Source organism: Chinchilla lanigera, unplaced genomic scaffold, assembly GCF_000276665.1.
Source record: "Chinchilla lanigera isolate Chin_1 unplaced genomic scaffold, ChiLan1.0 scaffold00059, whole genome shotgun sequence".
Classification (NCBI taxonomy): Eukaryota; Metazoa; Chordata; class Mammalia; order Rodentia; family Chinchillidae; genus Chinchilla; species Chinchilla lanigera.
Window position 1 is genome coordinate 4,917,070 of NW_004955460.1, and position 23,521 is coordinate 4,940,590.

The 23,521-nt window shown below is 40.1% G+C and overlaps 1 protein-coding gene and 1 long non-coding RNA gene across 4 annotated transcripts in view; one reads left to right on the forward strand and one right to left on the reverse strand.

Annotated features, from left to right (window-relative positions):
- Window positions 1-23,521, forward strand: part of Amph (amphiphysin) — a 219,913-nt gene that overhangs the window by 112,670 nt on the left and 83,722 nt on the right. For all 3 annotated transcript variants that reach the window (XM_013521259.1, XM_005397735.1, XM_013521260.1), the window contains one exon: window positions 21,482-21,536. In XM_013521259.1, the coding sequence (XP_013376713.1) occupies window positions 21,482-21,536 (55 nt within the window). The remainder of the gene's footprint in view (window positions 1-21,481; window positions 21,537-23,521) is intronic.
- LOC102020533 lies at window positions 3,796-7,412 on the reverse strand. The gene is made up of 3 exons (XR_263030.1): window positions 7,287-7,412; window positions 6,339-6,505; window positions 3,796-4,093 (listed from the first exon to the last, which is right to left on the reverse strand). It is a non-coding gene; the product is annotated as an uncharacterized LOC102020533 (long non-coding RNA).

A 23,521-nucleotide genomic window follows, 5' to 3' on the forward strand; every position in this document is an offset into this window, starting at 1 on the left:
ATATATCATGACTCAACAAGTTTCAGATTTCAAAGCACTTCAGATTTTAGACTAAGGATGCTGATTATGTACAAATTAAGAAGAAAAGAAATCCTGGGAATTTGAGATCCTCTCCAGCCCTGAGCATTCCTGATGAGCGACTCCAGTTACGAGGCTACGTCCTTGGGTGTTGAAAGTTGAGCTGACCCTCCTGGGTCACGGGTGCTGTATGGCTACTTTCATCTTTTATCCCCATGGGATCCAGTGCTATGCTGAAGTCTAAGACACTTGCTCAACTTGAAACTGAAGTAGTGGCAGAAATTACAATTTTGAATGCATTGCCAGAGTGTCCTTTCATCTGGGAAGAAAAAGAGACACATGTATTTTTGGGAAGAGTTTTATGACATGTTAAAAACCTAGTACATTTACATAATGATTAAAAAGAAATAGTTCAGAATAGAAACTTTATAAAAACATGAAAATAAAATATACCACCACTATGTGTTAATATGTAGGTGAAATTTTTATTTATGGTGAATTGTACTTGTGTTGTGAAAATATTTACAATTTGCTTGTAGGGATAAATCTAGCAGGTACTTTTGAACGATTTTTTCAAACCACACATAAGCATGATATGAATATCTTAGTATTCCCACCTTTCATTGAATATTAATAGTGACCTTTTCTGAGACAACCACTGCCTTGACTATATGTGAGCCCTTCAGGTCTACTTTGAATAATAGTCCAATTCTAAAGGACAGCCTGGAGAACTTCAGCCAGCAAAGCCTCCTCCCAGCTCATTAGAGCTTCTGAATTTAAATTAGGACCTCAGGTGTCAAGTTCTTCCCACCAGAGCAGTGTTTGTCAGACTTGAGCTGCCTCAGAATCTCTGGGATGCCTTGACACGGTGTGGTGCAGAGTCCTGGGCTCCACCCCAGGGTTCCGGACTTAACAAATCTGGGGTGAATTCTGAGAATCTGCATTTATGGCACATTTTCAAGTGGTGCCAGTGATGTTGGTCTGGTGATGACATAACCATGACCAGACCATTGTGTCTGTTCATCCAGTTCCTTCCAGTGCTTCCTCAGTTTAGACCTAGAAATTTACATTCCCATGCTTGGTGTCTGTTTTTAGTGTCTGTAACACAAAATGTGGATAAGGATTTGATGATCTGGATTTTCCGTAATCTGCATAGATAAAACCAGCTAAGGGGAATCTGACTTTTAACAGAGTGACTCTGAGGGCAGTGACAAGTTCCTTCCCCTCACAGTTGGTTTTCAAGAGGAAGCTGCAGACTGTTAAAATGCTCACACCTTCATGAGAGTGAGTTGAATGAGGTCCTTCGTAGATCATTTGTTTTAATAGGGAGAAGTTCAGAAAATACTAGAACTCCTAGATAAGGAGCCCTAGAGAAAAGGAAACAAAAAGACTATATCTGGAGAATCAAGTATGTGGAGCAGATCTAGTACAAGACCTGGGGAATGAAAGTGACCAGTGCACAAGCAGCTGGGGAAATTTAGAAGATTAAATGCACAGAGTAGAAACAAGGAAATATCTCAAACTCATAACCTGTTCCTACCCCAAAATGTTAGAAAAAAAATACGAAATAAACCCAGAGGAAGCAAACCAAAGCAAATTAAAAAAGATAAAGGCAAAAGTCAAACTGAAATATAGAAAAAAAATAAAGGAAACAAATGAAACAAAAAGCTGATTCTTTGAAGAAAATCAATATAATCGATAAACCTCAGGGCAAGAATGACAACAACAAAAGATACAAATCATCAATGTCAGAAACGAAGCAAAGGTATCACTTTAGATCGTGTAGCTATTTAAAGGATAAGAGAACACTGTGATCATTTGTACTTAATCTTGCACTCTTACATCTGGCAAGCTGAGCAACTTCATTGAAGATAACAATATGTAATATAACAACCATTGTTAATTTCCTATGTTGTCTTGAAATTCTGTATCATTTTTATTGTTTTTGTGTTGTTTTTTTTTGTCTTTGTTGTTATTCTGTTATTTTTTTTTCTCTTAAAAAACCCAAAAAACAAAACTTTGTCAACCACAATGGACCACTTTCTCTACAACCACCATCTACCAAACCTTAAACAAGATGAAACTGACAATCTGAATAGTCCTATAACCATTAAAGAAAGTGAGTCAGTAATTTAAAATCTGAAAAAGGAATCCCTGGACCCATATGTTGCCAGTGGAGAATTATGGTATTTAAAGAGGAATTAACATCAACCTTACATGTTTTTCCCCCAAGAAAATAGGGATGAGCATGCCTATCTGAAATCATGATACCTCCATTTACCATTCAGAAGCTCCTGCTTTATTTGAGCATCCCCTATTTGTGTATATTTACCTCCTTCAAAAGTGAGGGATTTGGTTTCTACTATTCTCAGTATATGTATTTATTTGTGCAGACCCCATTATGTAAGCAGCCACCATGCCAGCCATCCCCGTGTCTCCTGTGTCACCCCAGTGCAGTTTGTCCCCTGCTCTCTAGCTGTGGGCTGACTCATACCCGCTGCACCTCCCTACTCGCTCCTTTGAGGACTGCTGGCCAAAAATCTCCACCCACTCAACGCTCCAGCTGGGAGTCTCCCTTGCCTGGCAATCATCTGCTGAGTTCTCTCTGCCCCACTTCTGGTACTTTCTTTGGACAGGTTTTCCCTAATTCTGGCTGTGCAGCAGCAGAAATATTCTGATTATTAAATGTTGTCACCTAACTCAATTTTATGAGGATTGTAAAAAAAAAAAAAAAAGGATGCTTATGGAACAAAGTTGACCCATAGTTTAGTATAGTGGCTTCAATATAGTAAACACATAAGCAATATTACCTGCGTGACTCTATTGAATGATAACTATCGATTGTGTCCTAAAAGAAAGGTAGTAGTTGTTACAGCCAGTTAACTCCCTGGGCAATTTTCTCTGTTGACTTTAGTAGCTGTTATGATATAGGTAAAAAGTGTCTCCCAAAAGTCCCATGTATTTAGAAGGGGATTGGATCATGGGGTGCTGAACTCTCAGTGCATTCATTCATTGATGACTGCCTGGCTGGCTTGCTGTTGGGAGGTGGGCCCTGGTTGGAGGTGGTCGCTGGGATTGTGACCTGGAAGGGTGCATTCTTTTTCTTATTATTTAGTATTGATTAAGACATGTTTACAGTATAGAATGCTCACCTTCATCATGAGAATTTGGCCATGTACATATCACATCTTAATTCTTTTTTCCCCTCCCTTCAATCTTTCTTCCCCTCCCCATTTGCAAAAGCTCTATTTCCATTATTTTTCCTGCATTTCTTCTTTAAATCCCTTTTTCTTTCCTTCCCTTCTCCTCCCTCCATCTCTTGTTCTTCACATTTGAAAAAGTTCTTCCTACTTTCTAATATCTCTTCTCTATTTTGCTCCTTATTTATACTTCAGGCTTCTCATACAAGAGAAACATGGACACCCATGTTTATAGCAGCACAATTTATAGTAATTGAACCTGGGAAACAGCCCGTATGCCCATCAGCAGATGAATGGATAGAGAAAATGTGGTATTTATATACACTGGAGTAGCACTTTGCCATAAAGATGGAAGGGTGCATTCTTGTCCCTAGCTCCTCTTCTTGTTCTCTGCTTCCTGGCTGCCAAGGGGCTGAGGAGGTCTCTTCCACCAGACCCTTACAAAATAAATGTTTCTGCAGACAGAATCCCCTGAACCATGAAGCAAATTAAACCTTTCTCCCTTTAATTTGTAGATGATGTGTGTTGTAACCCAGGGAATGGAAAGTGACTGACACCTGGACAGCAATTATTGGTTAAAAATGTATGGTTTATTTGTATTCACCCTGAAAGGATGAAATGCTCTTGGGTTTTAGAAGTAGAAGGTCCTTGCTTGAGATCTCCTTCGTCTCTGCTTCATGAAGTGAACCTTGCAATCCCAAGCAGCTCGTTGGTAACTAGTGTCCCTCACTTTGTCAGGAAATTCTTAGAAATGTAGCAGTACATTTCGCAGGTGGCAGTCACCTGTAATTACTCCTGTTCCATTGCGTCCACTAAATGGAATCACAGCAGCAGCCTCAGACTGGGGAGGAGGGCTCACTTTCTCCAGGACAGCTCTGGAACAAATTACAGGCTTGTTATTTATAGAACATTTTCCTTCTGTTGTACTTTTATCTGAAATAGATGTTATTCTAGGTCATGTGTTGTAGCAAAGAAATAAATTTATCAGGGTTGAGGAAGTGTGAAAAAATAAAATATTTAAATTATGTTAATATGGATATATCAGAGCTTTTTCGTATTACAGTGGTCAGATTATCTGAAATGCCATGTCAAGACATATGTGTGTGTTCAGTGAGCAGTGTGCTGTTAAGTGTGGGATGAGTTGGGCATGATGTGCAGACCTGTAATCCCAACCTAGTGGGAGGCTGAGGCAGGAGGATTGGATGTTTAAGCCCAGGCCGGGCAGTGTAGTGATTTAGTGAGACCTTGTCTCAAAATTTAAAAAACAAAAATAGAAAGGTTGGTGTCATGGTTACTTTTCTCTCATTGCTGAGACAAAATACCTGACACCTAGAATTAAGAAAGGAAAGTTTATTTAGCTCACAGTTTGTGGAGATTTCAGTCCATACTGGGCTGGCTCCAAGGCAGAGTGACACATGGCAGAGGTCAGCAGTTCTTGGCGGCAGAAGACAGCCAAAGCAGTCAGACGAAAGGCAAGGAGCAGCAGAAAACAGCCTCTTTCCCTCCCTTATACTGTATGCAAACTATCCACCCCAGGGCAGGTGTAGCACTCACCTCCATAATTCCAACATTGGATCATGAATCAATCATAAACTCTAAAAGCCCACCCCATGACTGCATGTGGCTTTAGGGGGACATCCAGACACAAACTGTAACAGCTGGAGTGTAGCTCATTGTGAAGGCCTTGAGTTCATTCCTTACCCTCAAACAGAAACAAACAAACAAAAATCACACTGTGGCTTAAAGTGCTTTGTTATCTTCATGTATATGTATTTATAGCCCCCTGGGAGACTTTTAGGGGAACACAAGTCTGAATGGGACCAGGGTAAACTTTAGGTCCTTTGTGTGATGGCAATGTGGTTACGTGGCAAGAAAGGAAAATGTTGTAATTCTGGATGAAGAAAAACAAAGGTCTTATATGAATATGGCAAACCAGGCAGATAGAATTACGGTGACATTTCAGCAAAGAGTGTAGAAGGGAAACTCCCACCAGAAGTCACAGTCTCATGTGACATCTCTAACAGAGGACGACTGGCCCATGGAACAAGAGAACAGCATGGAACGAAGGTAGGTGATAACATTTTCTTTCCTTTAATGAAGTAGGATAAGGTAAGAGGTGATACATGGAGGTCTACACTTTACCAGAACTCTCTCTACTAAAAATTTTTGCTATTAAAAATACACATCCACACATACATTTTGACGCATGAAGGAAAACTTCCAGAACTGCTTCAGAAAATGGCAAGAATGGTGGGATCAGTGTGTTCAAAGCAGAAAGATTCATAGCAATGTGTTTTTTACTACAGTAGATTTTTAAAAATTTAAACATTCACTGTAATTTCAGATCACACTGTGCCTCCTTGTTACTGTGTGTCCCAACTTGCTCCTGTAGTCACCTTTTATTCTGCACACTATGTGTCTCCTTACTCTTTCAGTATTAAAAGTCCTTTTATTGTCATTCATTCCACTGCTTTAGCCCTAATCCTTGGAAGTAAAATATTGATTGGGGGTCTGACATGCCCTGGGCTCAATCTAACCTGAGCCTGAAGCTAGGTTAGATTGCCTTGTACGACAACCTGAAGCTAGGTTGTTGGCTTGTACAGCATTTTCAGTCGTCAGAGAACTGTACATACTTCTACAAATTTACATACTTTTACAGTTGGTGTTCTTATCCTTGAGTCCCATTTATGGTCCCTGCTTTGTAGTTTTAAAGAATTTTAATGTACTGTATTATGTTTTGGAGCAAGTTCACTCTTTTTATCTGAAATGAAAACACTTGTATTGCAAAGCATTAACATTTCATTTGTATCAGCAAACTGCTTCTGAGAGAATTGCAGGATTTGTTCCCTGAATCTACATTGGGTTTCTATTAATATTTAAATTCAGTAATCACACAATAAGATAATTAGTATGTCTCTGTGTATCTGGAAGTAAATTTTACCTGGAAGTACTCTTAATGTTAGATTCTGTGGTAATTCTCTTATATCAAAAACCAACTTAATGTACAAATATCTCACAACACTGTGTTGTTCTAAGACTAACTTTCAAAGTAGCTTCTAGGTTATTTGATAGGCATTATTACAGAGAGGTCTATTTAGAACAAATTTGGGAACTACTTACACACCCATGGATCAGACAGTTATTGACGGCTGTCTTCTATATGCCAAGAAAAGATTGAGATCAACGGGAAACCACGGTGAACCAGAAAGACCAGGTCACTGCCACTGTAGGTCTTACATTCCAAGACAGTGAAGAGAATACAGAAACTGAGTAGATCATACTGTCATCTGGAAAATACCAAGGAACGCTATGGGAAAAAGTAATGAATAAATAGAGCATGATGAATGATATTGGGAGGCTTGAAGAGAACACACTTCTGGTTTTGCTTTAAAGGAGAGGAAAGAAGGCAACATCTAGGAGAGGAAGTGAGGTCAAGAAACTTTTTTAAAAATGGATATATATATATAAAGTCCAGAAGGAAAACATGATGATCCACCACGGAAAAGGGAAAATAGCAGTTCTTTTTCCTCCAGTAGGCAAGAGTTGGGTATATAGGACATAACTAGAGGGCCCAGCTTGAGCTAGCAGCAGGGCTTTTCATGTAAGGTTGTTTCGGGAAAAATTTAATCAACGGTAACCAGGAGATCAGGAGAAGAAAGGACATCTTACTGAGGCTAGTGGACCCCAGAGGAGTAATCTACAAAGTCTGAGGTGAAGTTTACAAAAAGTTTGCCTTTTCATAAGTTGGCCAACAGAAGTTACACGAATGAGATAAGCTTTTGCTGAAGTCCATGGTACAATGGGTATCTTGTGATGAGCAGAGTTGTATGTAATAAGTTGGTTTTAACCCATTCATGGAAATTTCAATTTGATGACAAATCATATAATTTAGCTGAATTCAGTGGCAGAGAACAGAATGACTGCAGTTTTATTTAACAAAAAAGCTGCAATTAGGTCAAGATTTCCTCTTCAAGGTAACAGGTGAACCGGGGAGAATAGCTCCACTGTGAATGTGTGTTTATCAGGAGCATTGTTGACTGGCTCAGCACATAGTTACTGAGGACCTACCAAGCACAGGGTATCGTGCAGGCACTGGAGAAAGTGATGAGCCGTTCAGACACAATTCCTGTCTGCATCAAACTTGTGTTCCGGGATACAGAAGTCTTCTTTCTTTTGAAGGAATTAAAGTGGTGAGAGAAGGAAACAGAATGTTTACACGATGTTACTGTATTTCCGTCATTATGACATCACTCGGTATGCTAGTCTCTTCAATTTAGTGTACCAGTATACTGTTCCTTTAATAGGTATTCTTAGAACAAAAGATTTCTGTACCTTCACAGAATCCCATTTCTGCCTACAGGATCCAGGTTCACTGATATATGTTAATGCCAAACACCTCACCCCATAATGCTGCTCACATAGTACACTAGATGGTTAAGAAATGTTCTGTGATTGGCTATGAGGTTCTTGGTTTAACTGATTTATATGTAGCTATATTCACTATTTAACAAAAAAAATAAAGAATTTTGGCTACTCGGCTGTTAACGCTATTTTTCTTCTTTGTAATATTATCTTTATGGAGAAGATGTGTTTTACTTATGTATTCTAGATTGAGAGTCTTGTTTGTAATAAGTATAACCCACCATGATTGATAGTACAAGTAACTTCTAGTGGGGACTGAAATGGGTACTGGTAGGTATTAAAAGAATATATTGGTCCTGTTCTTAAACCTTTTCTGCATTTCTCTGTCAGCTCACTATTTCATTTTCAACACATCCATTAAATCTTATTAAATCTCTTTGCTCCTCCCAAAAGAGTCAGGCTACTTCATGGATGGGCAGGGTCGCTGTCCATGGTTCTGGACGCTGGACGGGAGAAAGAAAACACAGCCCTACTGCAGACAGAGCCTGTCCATCTGTTAATCTCTTTCCTCTTATTTGCTCTATTCCATTAATAAGAGTGTCTTCAGTTCTGGCCCTTGTAAACCAAAAGCTTGCAACCAAACTAAAGTTTTACCCAGCCAAACTACAGATACTTGGAACATCGTTGTGTCATCCTCTAGGGAGCTGGTTCTCAGTCTATGTAATCACTCCTAGAAGGGGCCCTTGCTATTTTCCCAAAGGTTTTCTTTGATCTGTCCTATTCTGTTACCTACCTTTCATTGTTTCCTTACAAAATTAATTAACCATGTCACCTGGAGAGTGTTTAGTTTCCTGTGCTTCAGCATTCATTTAGAAATGGAGCTTTTGCGTCTTTCACTTCCCTGCATGAGGTGAGCTTATTATCTAGTTTGGAAGCTGCTCTTTAAATGAGCCCCAGATGGACTGTACCATCCTGATAATGGGATACAGAGAATGAATCATATCTCTCATGCAAGCCTATGGAGACTCTCTGAAATGGTTGTGAACATCTGCATAAATGAACTGCACTTGTTTCTCAGATCTGCGTAGGTTTTATAGTTTTTCATCAACTGTGATTCTCTCTTGTAAATCATGCTGTAAGCTCCGTGGTTGGCTTTGCCATTGGAATAGTAGTCTAAATGCAAGAGGTGTGTTAGCAGGAATGTCTTAGGGTGGCTGAACCAGACATATGCTTAAGTGTTTTTTTAAAGCAGTTTAATAGTAGAGCTACATACTAGAATATGCATCAACACGGTAAATGTTTGCTAAGTGGTGGATAAAGCAAAGAACTGTAATAGAGGTTTCCAATAACCATCTCTTGGAGATTTGTTTTCGTTCTTCCATCCAGCACCATGGACAGCAACTCCATAGTCAGAAGAAGGAGGACTCATTTCACAGTTAAAAACACAGATTCCTAGCTGCATATGGTGGCATATTCCTGTAATTCCAGCACTCTGAGAGGCTAAGGAAGGAGGATTATAAGTTTTTGCCGGCCTAGACAGCTTAGTGAGATCCTATCTCAAATTTTTTAAAAAATGAAAAGTTCTAGGAATGTAGCTCAGTTTAAATGCCCTGGGTTCAATCCTCATCACTGCAATCAATAAACAAAAAACAGACTTCTGGGGCCCTTTCCAGACTTTTGAGTCAGATCATTCACTTGTGTCTCTAAAGAGTCATCCTTTGAGGTAAACAACTTGGGTATAGGCTTGACATTATAGATGCAGTACAGACAATGGTTTCCTTAATTGTATAACTATTTAAATATGTTCCCATGCCTGATTATTGATGAAAATCTTCTAAAGAGCTTATAAATTTCACACTTGCAAGCCTCATCTGATTGCCTTTGACAAAAGCATTGATATGGTGTATTTGTTAAAGACTTTCCTCAAGTCTGACTTTGGCATTTATAAAATATTTGGTAACTGCATTCTTGATTCTCCTAGCGATGCATAATTACCATTGTACTTTACCTATGAGAAAACTGAGCATAAGTCATAAAAACTTCCATTCTGCTTATGAGCTTGATTATTCTTTTGGCTCTTGGTATTCATGCTAGAATTCTCATTTCTCCAGAAAACAATTTATCATATTGGCTTGATTTTTCTCATATCCATTTTTAAGCAGATAAACTGTTCTTTTGTGTTCTGGGATCCTCTAATGTTGCATAACTTAAAGCTATAAAAAACTTTCTGGAAAACTTGACTGTGTGTTTCGTACTTAGAAGTAAAAATGAAAAATGAAGAAGTGTTAGACTCCTAAAGGAGCTTGTTTCAGGGAGGTTTGTATATTCTTCATGAAGATACTCTTTTGCATTATCACATGTGGCAAAACTCAGCTGCATCAAATGTTGGTGAAGCACCTACTTTTGGCACAGATTGTCATTTTAAAGAGTAACTAGTAGAATAGCGATAGTGACACCTAGCATGAGCCCAGTAACCTGCTGACCCTTCACAGGGGTTGTTGCCCTCAGTCTTCATGATAGCTAAAGGAGGTGAGTCCTTTGATCATCCTTATCTTATAGATGAGGACTAGAGAGGCTATGACACTTCCCCAGTACTGCACAGGTAGTGGTGGTAGAGCTTATATTTTAAAGCCAGATGGTAAGATCCCAGTGACTATAGATTTAAGCACTATGTGACCAGAATCACATGGAATATGCTCTGTGGAATCACGAACTTCTCAGAAAAACATGTGAACATTTTGGTACCTTTTGTGTATAGATAGGGACTGTATCCAAGGATGGTGCCCATAGTTAAATGGTGCTCATTGATCAGCAGTTGGTTCGTCTTGGACAGCCTCACCCATCGTGGTCTGCAGCTGTATCTTTACAGCCTGGGATACAGAAATATCCAGAGAAATGGCCACACACATAGGCTCTTGAGGCATAGGGCTTAAATAGTACAGACTGCCTGGATTCCAGCATGAGCTTTCTGTCTTTCAGATCTGTGGCTTGGGACAAATTCTCAGCCTCTGGGCCTCAGCTTCTTATTTGTGCTGACTCCAGTGAGTCTTGTGAGACACGTTACAGAGCTGTGACACTTGGGACCATTGCTGGAGCACTGTGACCGCTTAGTGAGTGCTAGGCCTTGAGATTCTACTGCCATATTACATTAATGACTTCCATGGAGGACACTGTTTATTCATGGGCTGAATTGTGTTTCCCCCAAGTGCATGTGTTGAAATCCTAACCCCCACTACCTCAGAGTGGAGCTGTACTTGGAGACAAGGTTTTTAAGGAAGACGTTGATTTAACATGAGGGGATTGAGGTAGACCCTGATCCTGTAAGACTTGTGTCCCTAGAAGAAGAAAGAGAGACAAAAAGCCATGTGAGGAACAGTGAGAGGTGGCCATCTGTGAGCCAAGGAGAGAGACCTCTGGGAACACCAAACTTCTGGCTTCTCGGTCCTGGGCTTTATGCTTCCATAACTGTGAGAAAATCAATGTCCCTTATTGAAAGGTACCCAGTCTGTGGCATTTTGTTTCGGCACCCATAGCAAGGTGATAGAGACAACCTAAGTGGCTGCTTAAGAATCATTCCAGAAGTTGTATTCTGATTGGAGTCCTAACAGACGTGGTGCTGCCTTCTCTCTCATTAATGCATCTCTGGCCTTTAACATGGCAGGTGCTTTTGTACCCTGTCCAATTGGTCACGAAAGAATACTATAGTGACAGCTTCCATCCACACCTACAGAAAGGGACACTGAGGAATGAACCACAGGAAGAAGGATGGTTGGAGTGGGGGTCCTATTGCATTTCCTTTGATTTCTGGCTTGGTCATCCCTCCTCTAATATAGTCTAAACTGTGCTCTAGGTATTAAGGCAAAGGTGAAAAGAAATTTAAATAGTGCCCCAGAGTACCATATGTCTGTCTCTCTCTCTCTCTCTCTCTCTCTCTCACACACACACACACATAATCACATATATATATATATGCCCATATATATATATGCCCATGAACACACAAACACATGCATGCATACATACACACATACAAACAGGAAAAATGAAGAGGCTTTGAAAGAAACATGAACTTGGTCACCTAAGAAGCTAAGAAGGGCACAGCATATCTTCCAGCTATGGGCAGCCTGCATGCTGTGATGAGTTTAGTGGTCCTAACTAGGCAGTTCTGTTCTGTCACACACACAGTGGCTTAGCTTTTCCCAAAGATCTGAGTATAGATGGGTATAAATTCAAATTAGTTGATGTAAGGAAAGTGAATGGAGAGCCAGGTGTGGTGGTGCATGCCTGTAATCCCAGCACTCTGGGAGGCTGAGGCAAGAGGATTGCAAGTTGGAGTCCAGGATGGGCAATTTAAAGACTTAAGGAGGCCCTGTTTCGAAGTGGAAAATAAAGAGAGATGGGAATGTAGCTCAGTGCAAAGGCCCTGGGTTCGATCTCCCTTGTGCCACAGAGCCATCTGGTGGGTCCTGCGTTCGATCTCTAGTTCTGCAAAAACAAAAGGAATGGGGAAACTGTTCAAGTGATTATGAACTAGCTTTCTAATTTTGTTTTCTTGAAGGGTAGCGAGTATGTCTGATTTGGTTTTCGGGTCCTAAGTGTTCTTGGAGTTGATGGCAGCGAGAGCTGAGGATCAGGCCACAAACCTTGGCTGCAGTCATGGAAACTGAGATGTTCTCCTTGGTGCTTTCCTCCTTTCCCCTCAGTCTTCCCCATCCTCCACAAACCATGCATTATAGTTTCACACATCTACTTCTATTTCTTGTCTCTCATATCTTCTGCATTAACATCTACCAAAAAGCTATCCAAAACTCTGAGAAATTGTTTTATAAAATCATTGCTGGGTTCTTAATGGCAGCTCCTGTAACTACAAAGAGCTCAAAGCAAGGAAATGGAAATGTGAATTTCAGAGACTTAGCTTTTACCTTTAAAACCCTTTCTTTTTCTTCTAATTTAACAGCCCCAGAATTCATCACAGGGTGCACCCCATTTCCCAGCACACCAGGAGTTCCTGCAGTGCTTGGCGGCCTAATGTCTTTGATCGCAAGTGGGTTTGGATATCAAGTCTTATTAGTCATCTTTAGTCCAGGTGCTGATTACGGTCTCATTATAGTTCAGCTGCTTGATAATCTAATTTTCTTCTAAGCTTCAAAACTGATAGCTCCAAAACGTTATTAACCTCACTTTCATGATTCAGTTAACTTGTCTGACATATGAGACATCAAGCCTGTTTTAATTTTAATGTGTTACTTCAGCTCTTTTCAAGAGAAAAACATCAGCAAAGGCCAAAAATAATAACATAATGATTGAGATGTCTGTAAGTTCACGGTCACCGAGATGACAGAACTCAGCTTTGTGAAATCATAGCTGTGTGACGTCTCGTCTTCTCAGGTCCCCAATTCCGTGTCTGTTAGGGCTGCCCAGGGGCTCTCACCTGCGCCCTTTCTACCTGCCACCCCATAGTTAGTTTCCGAATCACAGAGGTGACCTCAGGGGAGAGTTTTCTTATGTCTCTGATATTTTTCTCCTATTCTTCTTTCCCTTTTTTATAATTAGTTAACTGTAACAGTAAACCAGTAATTATACTTATCATATTTTAATAAGATAATTCAATAAGATCGTGCTTGTTTGACAGATTTACTTAGTTATTTTTTGAAGTTGCAGTACTGGGGATTGAACCTTGGCCTTTGTACTGAGCTACATGTGCAGCCCTTTTTAAATTTTTTAAAATTTTGAGACAGGATTTCACTAAGTTGCTAAATTTGTGATCCTTCTGCCTCTGGGATTATAAGTGTGCATAACCAAGCCTGGCTGCTTAACAGGTATTGAACACCCATTGCCTTGAGGTATTTGGTAGGCCTGCATAATCTCACTAGTAATAGCTCCTGGGTTTGTGTCTCAGACCGTGGTCGTACACAGCCTTGCTCAGACGTGTTCTGTGCATAGCATGGTTGTATGTGGGAATAGTGCCCCTGACTGTAGCATGCTTGCTGTGGTCCTTGTTTAGTTCATGAGAAATCATTACTTTTTTCCTATGCATTTTATCCACAATTAATCAAATTACGAGCTTAATCAAGGCTTCTTTCTTCTGGGCAGAAATAACCTGGATAAAGGTAAGCTATCAAAATTATTCCTCATTTATCTGTAAGTCATAGGAGTGAATATTTAAATAACATATTTAGCACTTCAGAATTTAGTGTAACTAAACATAAACAACTAGATTTACTAATTTCCAGATGTCATTCCTCTCATCATATTCCAGTCCTGCTTTCAAAGTTCAGCACTTACAAACCAACAGATTCTGTATTGCTCTTCTTATCATGGACTCGGCTGAATTTGGAGACAGTCCTTCCATCCCTCTTTTATATGCATTTTTTTTCTCCTCTGGAGATTGAACCCTAAGCCTTTGTATTGAGCTACATCCCCAGCCCTTTTTATTCTTTTATTTTGAGACAGGGTCTCACTAAGTCCCTAAGTTGCTCAGGCTGGGCTTGAACTTTCAATCTTCTGGGCTCAGGCTCTCAACTCGTTGTGGACTTACCAGTGTGAAGCAGATTTTGATGCAGTACAGTTTGTAGCTGTTTCTTTGGCATGGTACTGACTTCGCCTTTCAATGTCTGAGAACTGAATTGGTGTCTGGGCTGTGCAAGTTGCTAATGATCCTTACAAATATGAGCTGTGCAGAGCCAGGCTGTCCGGGAACCGCTCCTTCCACCCCACATGGAACTCCGTGACATATATGCAAATAATTAAGGAACTGTGTCACAGGAGACCAGCCTGGTGTTAAACAACTCAAAAGCAGGTTGAAATATGGTTTCTTTGTGTTGAGTAATAAAGATCCCTGAAACATTCTCTGCTAATGTGCAAGCTGTACTGTTTCACTATTTAATTGGATTTTTAGCTTAAGTTTGATCCATAGGGGAAGATACAGTGAGAGGCACCCACTGGTATAAGAAATAAAGGAACAGCTTCAAAGTCTCACTCACAAGGGAATAAAAGTTTTTTTGACTGTAGAGAGTGATTTTGAAACCATTATAAGGTGTTTTGTTTTGTTTTCTGGAAGTACTGGAGATTGAGCCCAGGACCTTTATATTATGTTGGATCTACAATTTTGTTTTTCTTTGAAGCAGGCTAAATTGCCCAGGCTGAGCTTGATATCCTCCTGCCTCAGCTTCCAGAGTGTAGGAAATTATAGGTGCATGCAACCACATCCCCTTGTCTGTTAAATTTTGATATCTCATGATGAGACCTAAAATGACCTGGCTTGTCTTCCAGGAAAGCAGTGAAGCATGCAAATAGGAGAACTGGATCCTTCTCTCCCATCCTGGGAGAGTGCGAGCCCATGGCGAGGTGTGGGTGATTTGTTTTAATGAGGACAGGAAAGTACTGCAACTCCCTCAGGCTGTGTGGGAGGAAAGTGAAGCCTGGGGAACCAGCTGAGCCTCGTATTGGCAGCTTCTGACACTGATAAATTATGCAACTGAAAAAAAATAAAGACTTCTGACCAACACTGGAGCCTGGCTGTTCTGCTACAGTATATGGCAGGGCAAGGAGTTTTGTAGGTGGAAGATCCTTTTTGGATATTGTCCAAAGAGCATTGCTAGGCAATTTAGACAGCTTGATTATAATAGTTTCTCTGGTTCTCCTGTTGCTGTGATTGTGAAAGAGAATAACAATTCAAATTTTCATCTTGTTGAGAATGGTGCAAAGAAATCGAAGGAAAAACACAGAAATGTATTCCCAAGGGTGGAGAGCTCTGGATATGCTTTCTGCGCACGCGCGCGCGCGCACACACACACACACACACACACACACACACAGAATACATAATTCGTGTCTGAATTATTGACATGATAATTTTCAGAGGAGTGTGGAGTGCACTTCAAGTTCAGTGAAATCTGAGCAGAGTGATAAGAATTTGTTAACTTAAAGAGAACTGGTGTTGAGTGCTGGGATAGGTGAGCATACAGAGGAAACGTCAGAGCAGATAAGAGGGATCATTAGGAAAGGACGCAGAAAGCAAACATCAGGATGAGGTGATGTTACAGAAACAAACTCAGGAAGAGCCTTTCCCAGAAAGTGGGGCTTCTTGGGGATGTTCAGTATGGCTGAAATATAGAGAAAGTAGTGAGAATGGTAAGGAAAATGAAGAAGAGAAAAAACAAGGTATACCATTACAAAGTAATATAGGATAATGCTAATGGGAGCTGTGCTATTTATTATTTTCAGATAAAAAAATAAGGCTTAGAGATCCACTATTCTCCCTAAGTCACACAGCTAACTAATGGCAGAGATCCTGGTACATACCACAGATGCATGTCCCGGCCAAATGTGTACATACAGGAACAAGGAATTGTTCATTTAGCATACCTGTGGCTCACACAGAATTATGATACTAAGGAAATTTTGTTGGGCAATAGGTGTTGTGCAGAAGATTCCACTCCTGGCATGTTGTAGGTGAAGAATTTCTCTCCAGTGCATTGTGTTTTTACTTTTTGGATTCATGCAGAATTTTAGATGAAATTCAATGTAGTTATGAGTGAATGATTTATGAGACCTTCGTACTCATGAGGAAATTAAAGATTTTAATAATCAGGAAACAAGGCAGTCCTTCAAGTTAGTCTCCAGCTTATCCACTTCAATTGAGTTCATCTATTTACACCATTTTTAAAATTTGAACTTGTTTCCACTCATATAAAAAATTTCTTCTGAGATCCTTATTTCACTTCTATAAAGCCATTGTTATTTCCCTTTGGTAAGATGAATCCAGTATATGGATTGGAGCCTGAATTGTTTCATTTTCTTTCTTCTTTGGAAAGAAGTGGTAATGACTTCATTATGGCCTTCATTTGACATACTTGGTTCCTTGGATATTTGGGAAGGGTATGCTTTCTTGCTATTCTTTGCTATTTCTAGGAATTCTGAAGAATCTTGGTGATCCTGAGCCATACATTTTCATGGTGGACTTTGCATGCTATTTGAGGGCAAAGTACCCTCTGGGTGGGAAGTGAACCTTGTCTTAGCTCAGTGCCTCTCAGAGTTTTCCATGGAAGGTCCATGCATAGCAGGACAGGCAGGTAAAATTTGGAGATGTCTGTGAGGTTCTGGGACTCATATCTGTGCAGTCTTTCATTCTACTTTACAGCAGATGGTTCAGTGGTTGTATCAGTCAGCTTCCACATTGCTGGGGCAGAGTATCTAACACAACTTAAAGGATGAAAGATAACTTGGCTCACAGCTTCAGGAGATTTAGTTCATGGCAGTCTGATTTCAAGGCAGAATTATAGTGGGAGGGAGTGGTGGAGGAAGCATTCTCAATTCATGGCCATTGAGAAGCAGAACAGGGAAACAGCAATAGGAAGAGGAAGGGACCAAAGACCATATATAATATCCAAAGTCATGCCTTTGTGATCCACCCAGACACACCCAGAGCTATGCTTTACTAATCTCCTTTTTTTTTGGTACTGGGAATCAAACTCAGGACCTTGTGCTTGCCAGGCAGGTGCTTGTGCTGCTGAGCTATATCTCTGGTCCTAATCTCCATTTTTAAACCAACCAAGTTGATACAGTTAAGTTTAAACATCACAGTGATTGTAAAATAATGGTATCACTCACACTTGCTCCTCCTCTACCTCAATAAAATGATGTTCCAGAGAGATTTTTTAGGTTTATGTGTGGCTGTATGTGCCCTAGCACTTCCGAGTCCATACTGAGATAGTTTGAGAAACGTGACTTTGGGAGAATTCAAACCGACCTAATTGTACCATCAAAGGCCTAGCGTTTGGATTGGCATGGATCTAGCTCTATCTGAGATAATCACATATCAAACGTCAGAGACAGTTGTCTCTAAGTTGTCTGATATCTGATGGGACAGATGATTCTGAGGCTTGACTTCTCTCTTTCTCAGTTCCACTCCCATTTCTTCCCATCACACAGGCTTCCATTGTCTAACCATCCCCTTTTGTCTGTACTCTTCCCAGTTTGATTTCTCTTCAGAAAAGCCTTTAGTGCTTTTCTGCTCATTAAAGCCCGTGGGCTTTTTGTTGTTGTTCCTGTTGGATTTCAAACTTCTCCATCTGTGACCATTTCCCTACTGGTAATCATTCATTTCATCAGGCAATGTAAATGCTGTGCTAGTCATATCACAGTGGCTTTCCAAATAGATGTTTGTAATCACTCTTGAATATGTGAGCAGCAATGATCTGCATGTTCCAGTTATTCAGGAATCTGGGTTGGAGAAGTAGCCCCAAGCTTGAACATTACTGGGCTCATGGCAGAGGGAAAAGAAATGGCAGGTCTATGTGATGCTGTCGTGGCTTTGGCTTAAGGTAGTGCATATCATTTCCACTCATGTTTCATTGGCTAGGTAAAGGCCTTAACACAGCGTGATGTTATTTGAAGAGAAACTAGACTCTTTTTCCCCAAACAGATCTGACAGGGAGGTGCAGTACAGGCTGACAGTAATTACCTCCCAAGTCCACACTTTTCTACTTTTTTGTATACAGCTGTCCTTCCTTTCTCAAGAGGGATACATTCCAAGACCCCCAGTGGATGCCTGAAACCACAGACAGTACTGAACTCAATATGTACTATGTTTTTTCCATACAAAGACATAAAATTAATTTGTAAATTAAATATAGTAGGAGATGAACTTGCTATAGATCTCAGCAACCTCAGCATATGAATTTTCTTTTTTCCTAAATCAAGAATTTTCTCTTTTGAACTTAAAGTGAGCACTTTGTCTCATATCTGAATGACCAACATCATTGTCACCATTGTCATTATTAAATAGAATAAAGTAGAATAAATAAATAAAGGTTACTTGAAGACAGTGACTGCAATTCACTGACAATTGATCTGATAATCAAGACAGGTACTACATGACTGAAGGGTGGGTAGCATATACAATGTGGATACACTGGACAAAGGGATGGTTCAGATATCTGGCACAAGATTTCATCATATTATTAGGAGTGTCCTACAATTTGAATCTTACAAGTTGATTTATTTTTTCCCCTCTTTAATGTTTTTGGACCATGATTGACCATTGATAACTGAACACAGAAAAGTTATACTATTGATTAGAGTGGACTTTAGTCAGAGCCTGCTTTAGTGCTTGTCATACAATAGATAGTCAGTGTGGGAAAAGAAGCTTCTTTCTTTGCACAATTATTTCTTGGTGGTATTGATGCTCCAAGTGTTTTAAATCTGGATCCTCTTCATCCTCTACTTTTTAAAACACTGTGATATTGAAGCCAGGGCCTTCACACTGAACTATATTCCCATCCCTTTTTGCTTTTTATTTTGATAGGGTCTGCCAAGTCCCTAAGTTGCCAAGTCTGGGCTTGAACTTACAATCTTCTGGCCTCAGCCTCCCAGAGTGCTGGAATTACAGGTGTGCATCACTGTGCCATTCCCTACCCTTTCTCAATTGTCTATCAGCAGCATTTTCTCTTGTTCTCCTGATTCTTTCCCTGGAAATCACTTTCTACTATGATTGACTATTTTGGAAATCTACTATGATTTATTTTTGTCCCATATAGTTGGTGGCATTTTGCCTTCACAGTAGATTTCTGAATGGCTCAGCAAGACAAGAGAAACCTAGAGTTTTGATTTTAAATCATGTAGAAATCAGAGAAAGGAAGTTGCTGGTTCAGAACTCTGATGAGTTTCTATTTTTCCATCCTGCAAAGAACTTTTCTGGTTGAAATTTGTATTTGACAGCAAATAAATAAACCATGAATTTTTGTCTGGTAGTAACTGAATTTCCTGAGCTGCAAAAATAGCCATAACTTGACTCAAGTGCAGACAGCCTTACCTGAAATTTACACAGACTTCTTAGAAATAATGTCACTCTACCCTGCACTCTGCAGTTCTATATAGGCACTCTTAGAGGCAACCATAGCCTTAAGGCAAACATAACTTTTCAGAGTTTTTTGATATTCATCATAGTAATATTTTCTAATATTATGGGCATTTTGTCATTGTTTCATGCCCCAAAATACTCTGTCTTTGCAGAGCTATGAACTGTGATCAAAAACTATCGTGAATGTTTAAAAGTTAAAAAAAATTATTGCAATAAAATATTGTCATTAATCCCCCTCAAAACCCTCCTTTTCACTTTGAACACATTTATCCCATGGTGCTTGCCACTTTCTGTAGCAGTTCTGGAAGTTCTCTTTTGTGAGTATCTGTTCACAGCTGCTTTAATATCCTGAATTGATTCAAAAAGATTATGGCAGTTTCTATCAATTACTTCATCTAACTTAGTCAGTGGATTTGGCACCATGAAATTTCTGGCTCTTCCGTAAAGTCAAAGTGAGCAAAAAAGGTAAAGGTTTTGAATTGATTCAGAATGTTGAGGCAGCCACAGTCGCACAACCAAAGACACTCATGGAAGAGGACCTCCAGAACTGCTTCAGAAAGTGGCAAGAACCATGGGATAAGTGTGTTCAAAGCAAGGGTGAAGATTTTGAAGGGGGATAAATGGCAATGTGTCTTTTACTATAGTAAATTTTAAAATTTAAACATTCACTGTAACTTTAGATCACACCTCGTATGTGGCTTTGTACCTTTGTTGTTCATTTAGCTACTTTAGTTCTACTCAGCTGTGACTTATTGAGGAACTAGGTCCGTATACCCTTTCCGGTAAGTTCTGACACATTCCTGTTGAGCTGAATATGGCTATTGTAGCTGCTGTCTTACTGCTGAACTCAAGGTGGAGTCGTTCTTTTTGCAATTCTGTTCAATGATTGTACAGTTAACATGCATGCAGGTTCAGTATTTTCAGCTGCAGTGGTAAAGCAGATCCTGTGGGCAGGGGCACTTACCTTTTCCAAGCCCACAGGCTGACTGGCTGGTGGCTGTCCTTGGCTATTGAAGGACTGTGTTCCCCTAGAGCTCTCTCTTACCAATGCGTGACAGGAATCAACAGATAAACATTCAGCTTCCTTCCCCTCATGCAGGGTATCTGTGGGGTGTTTGGGTGGCACTGTGTGTCTGAGTTCCCTGGTGTAACTGGGCTCCAGTTGTCCACAGGGGTGAGATTACTTAGTAACACGCTGTGTGGTCCCTCTTTGCTTCCTTGCCTGCACATCTGGTCCTGTGTTGCCATTTCCTCGTCTTACTCTAAATTAATCTGTCAAAATTTGTGATTTAGCAATTTCTCTGTTTATTTTTGGAAATACAATGCAGATTGCACACATAATTTAAAATGTGCCAAGAGCTACATTTAAAGGAGTATAAACCATAGGTGAAAATAATTTTAAACTCGCATGAAGTATTATCATTTTAAGATATAAGCAATATAAAATGTATGAATGAGATATCTTATTTTTTGTACTAAGTCTCTAAAACCTATTATCTCTGAGATACACTGACTGCAGAATGCAGTGATCTCAGTTTGGACCTGCCATTTATGCTATGCCCACATGGCTGCCGTGATTAATAGAGATCAGTTCTGTTCTGTTGTTTCCCAAGTGTCAAAATAAGAGAAGTGATAGCTCTTTCATTTGCACTTTCTACTCTTAGCAAAGTCTTATTTGCCTTGTTCTTTTAAGCGGGATGAAATCTCCACACATATGTAAACCGATGGACACTATTACCTTGTTTAGTCTTTGTCCACATATTTATGTTCTTTCATCATAAATAGCCTCTGGAGACTATTAGGTCAGTTGAGGGAAGTAAGCGGGAGGGGCCAAAAAGAGCAAAGGGGGAATTATCCAAATATGTTATGTGCATGTGCGACTATGCCATAATGAGATGTACTGTTCTGTATAACTAATATACACTAATAAAAGAACAAACCTTTGGCAACAAAAGCTTTGAGCTTTATTGCTTCTTATGTGTTTGTGTGCAAAATATAGGTGGGATATTTAGCATCTCTGTGCTTGTGTGTTTTGCAGGCAGAGGGTACCAGACTTCAGCGAGAGCTCCGAGGGTATTTAGCAGCAATCAAAGGTAATGTGTGTGCATTGCGTATTGCCTGTTCCCAGGCACAGGTTGTTCTTGGAATTTGCAAGAGACAGGATTGTGTGTTAATTCCAAAGCCATGTGGCATTCTGGCAAGTAGGGTACTTGAACACAGGTGTTCACCCCACCCACCTCCAAATTCTCATTGCTGTGATTGTCAAGATATAGGAGGACAAAGTACATCTGCCTTCATGCAGGGAACTAACAATAAATGCCACCCACATGCCAGAGATTTCTAGGAAGGTTTGTTAGTTAGAGGGAGCTTGAGACTTTGTGCAGGAAAAGCCATTGCTGGCTTACATCCTGAGGGAGGACAGAACCCAAGAACAGAACACGCACGGAGTCACTTGTAAGCCCGTTTGCTGCAGGGAGAAGGGGAGGAGGCAGAGACAGCAGAGGGGTCTGCTGGGCCTGCCTGTGGCTTGCCCACAGGAGCTGCATTTGCAGCCCTGTCCGTGTGCAGCGCAGGGAACAGAGAGGCCCTGGCTTTGGCATCTGGCCTTTGCCATGGAAAGTGAGGAATGAGGCCAGTGGATGAGGGAGGAGGGTGGAGTGGGAGATAAGCTCAGCCTAAACCTGCTCTCCCTTAATCAGTGCATCTCTAACCTCCCTGCCCCAGTCAGAGCCAAGGGTACTGGCAAATCTGATGCTTCATAGGCAGCCCGACTTTGGAGTGAGTGGAGAAAGGATGGATTCTCTTACCAGGGATCTTGGGAAAACTGGCCAAACAGAAAAATGTGAGTCCTAAGGTCATAGTTTATTCTCTTTTCTAATTCCAGACATGTACAGTAGAGATCTAAATAGGCATGCATGGGAGAACTTTCATGTTCTAGAGTAAAGCAAAATAGATTTAGTCCCTACTCTTGGGTAGACACGGTCTTTACAAGGTACCCCAAAGGGCAAAAACGAGAAAGACTGTGGAATTTGGCTTCATAAAAATGCAAAACTTGCAGACATGTTTAAAATTGCCATGAGTTTGACAATATATTTAAGGAAATTAAATCAACATATATAAAGAGCCCAATAAGTAAACTGAGTGGAGATCAATTGGTCAAATAAAAAATAAGCAGGCCTGGGGATGTATGTGGCTCAGATGGTGGCAGACTTGCCCATGGGTAAGGCCCTGGTTTGATCCTGGCTTTGCAAAAAGAAGGGACAGAACATTTGAAAAGGAAAGTAACTGAAAAGAATTCCAATGGGTAATCAATATGAAAAAAAAATGATTATCCACTGACATTATCCAAGACAGTTACAGAAAGTCAAAGGAAGATGCCATTACTTTTCCTCTAAATGCTCAAAGACTTTTTTTTTTTAAAGTACCATAAAACTCAGCATTGATGAGTCTGTGGGGAGCAGGGCTCTTCTGTCCCATTGCTGGGACAGCTTCCTGGAGAGCCATCCGGCAAAGCCTTTACATGAGAGTACTTAATTTTTTTTGGCAAACTTTCTGATGTAGTTTCATTTCTAAGGATGTATTCTTATAGTTCAACGTCAATGTATGAAACGGATTATAAGGATATTGCTAAATAATGACATAATAGAATTTTAATCAAAAATTAGTCACAATAAAATTAGTGAACTGGTATTTCAGTAAAATGTATGTAAGCTTTTATGTGCCAGGCACATAGTTTTAATATTCGTGACAACTATATGAAGCAGTTACTTTGATTTTCTTCTTCTCCCTCCTGTTCTTCTTTCTTTTCTCTCTCTCCTCCTCCTCTTCTTTTCCCCCTCTTATTTGCCCTTCTTCTTTCCTCTTCCTCCTCCTCTTTCTCTTCCATTCCCCCTCCCCCCCCACCTTCGCTCTTCCTCTTGTTCTTGTTTTCATTCTGCTTCTCATTCTCGTTCTTGTTCTTATTCTCCTTCTCCTTTTTCCTCCTCCTCCTTCTTTCTTTCTTTCTTTCTTTCTTTCTTTCTTTCTTTCTTTCTTTCTTTCTTTCTTTCTTTCTTTCTTTCTTTCTTTCTTCCTTCCT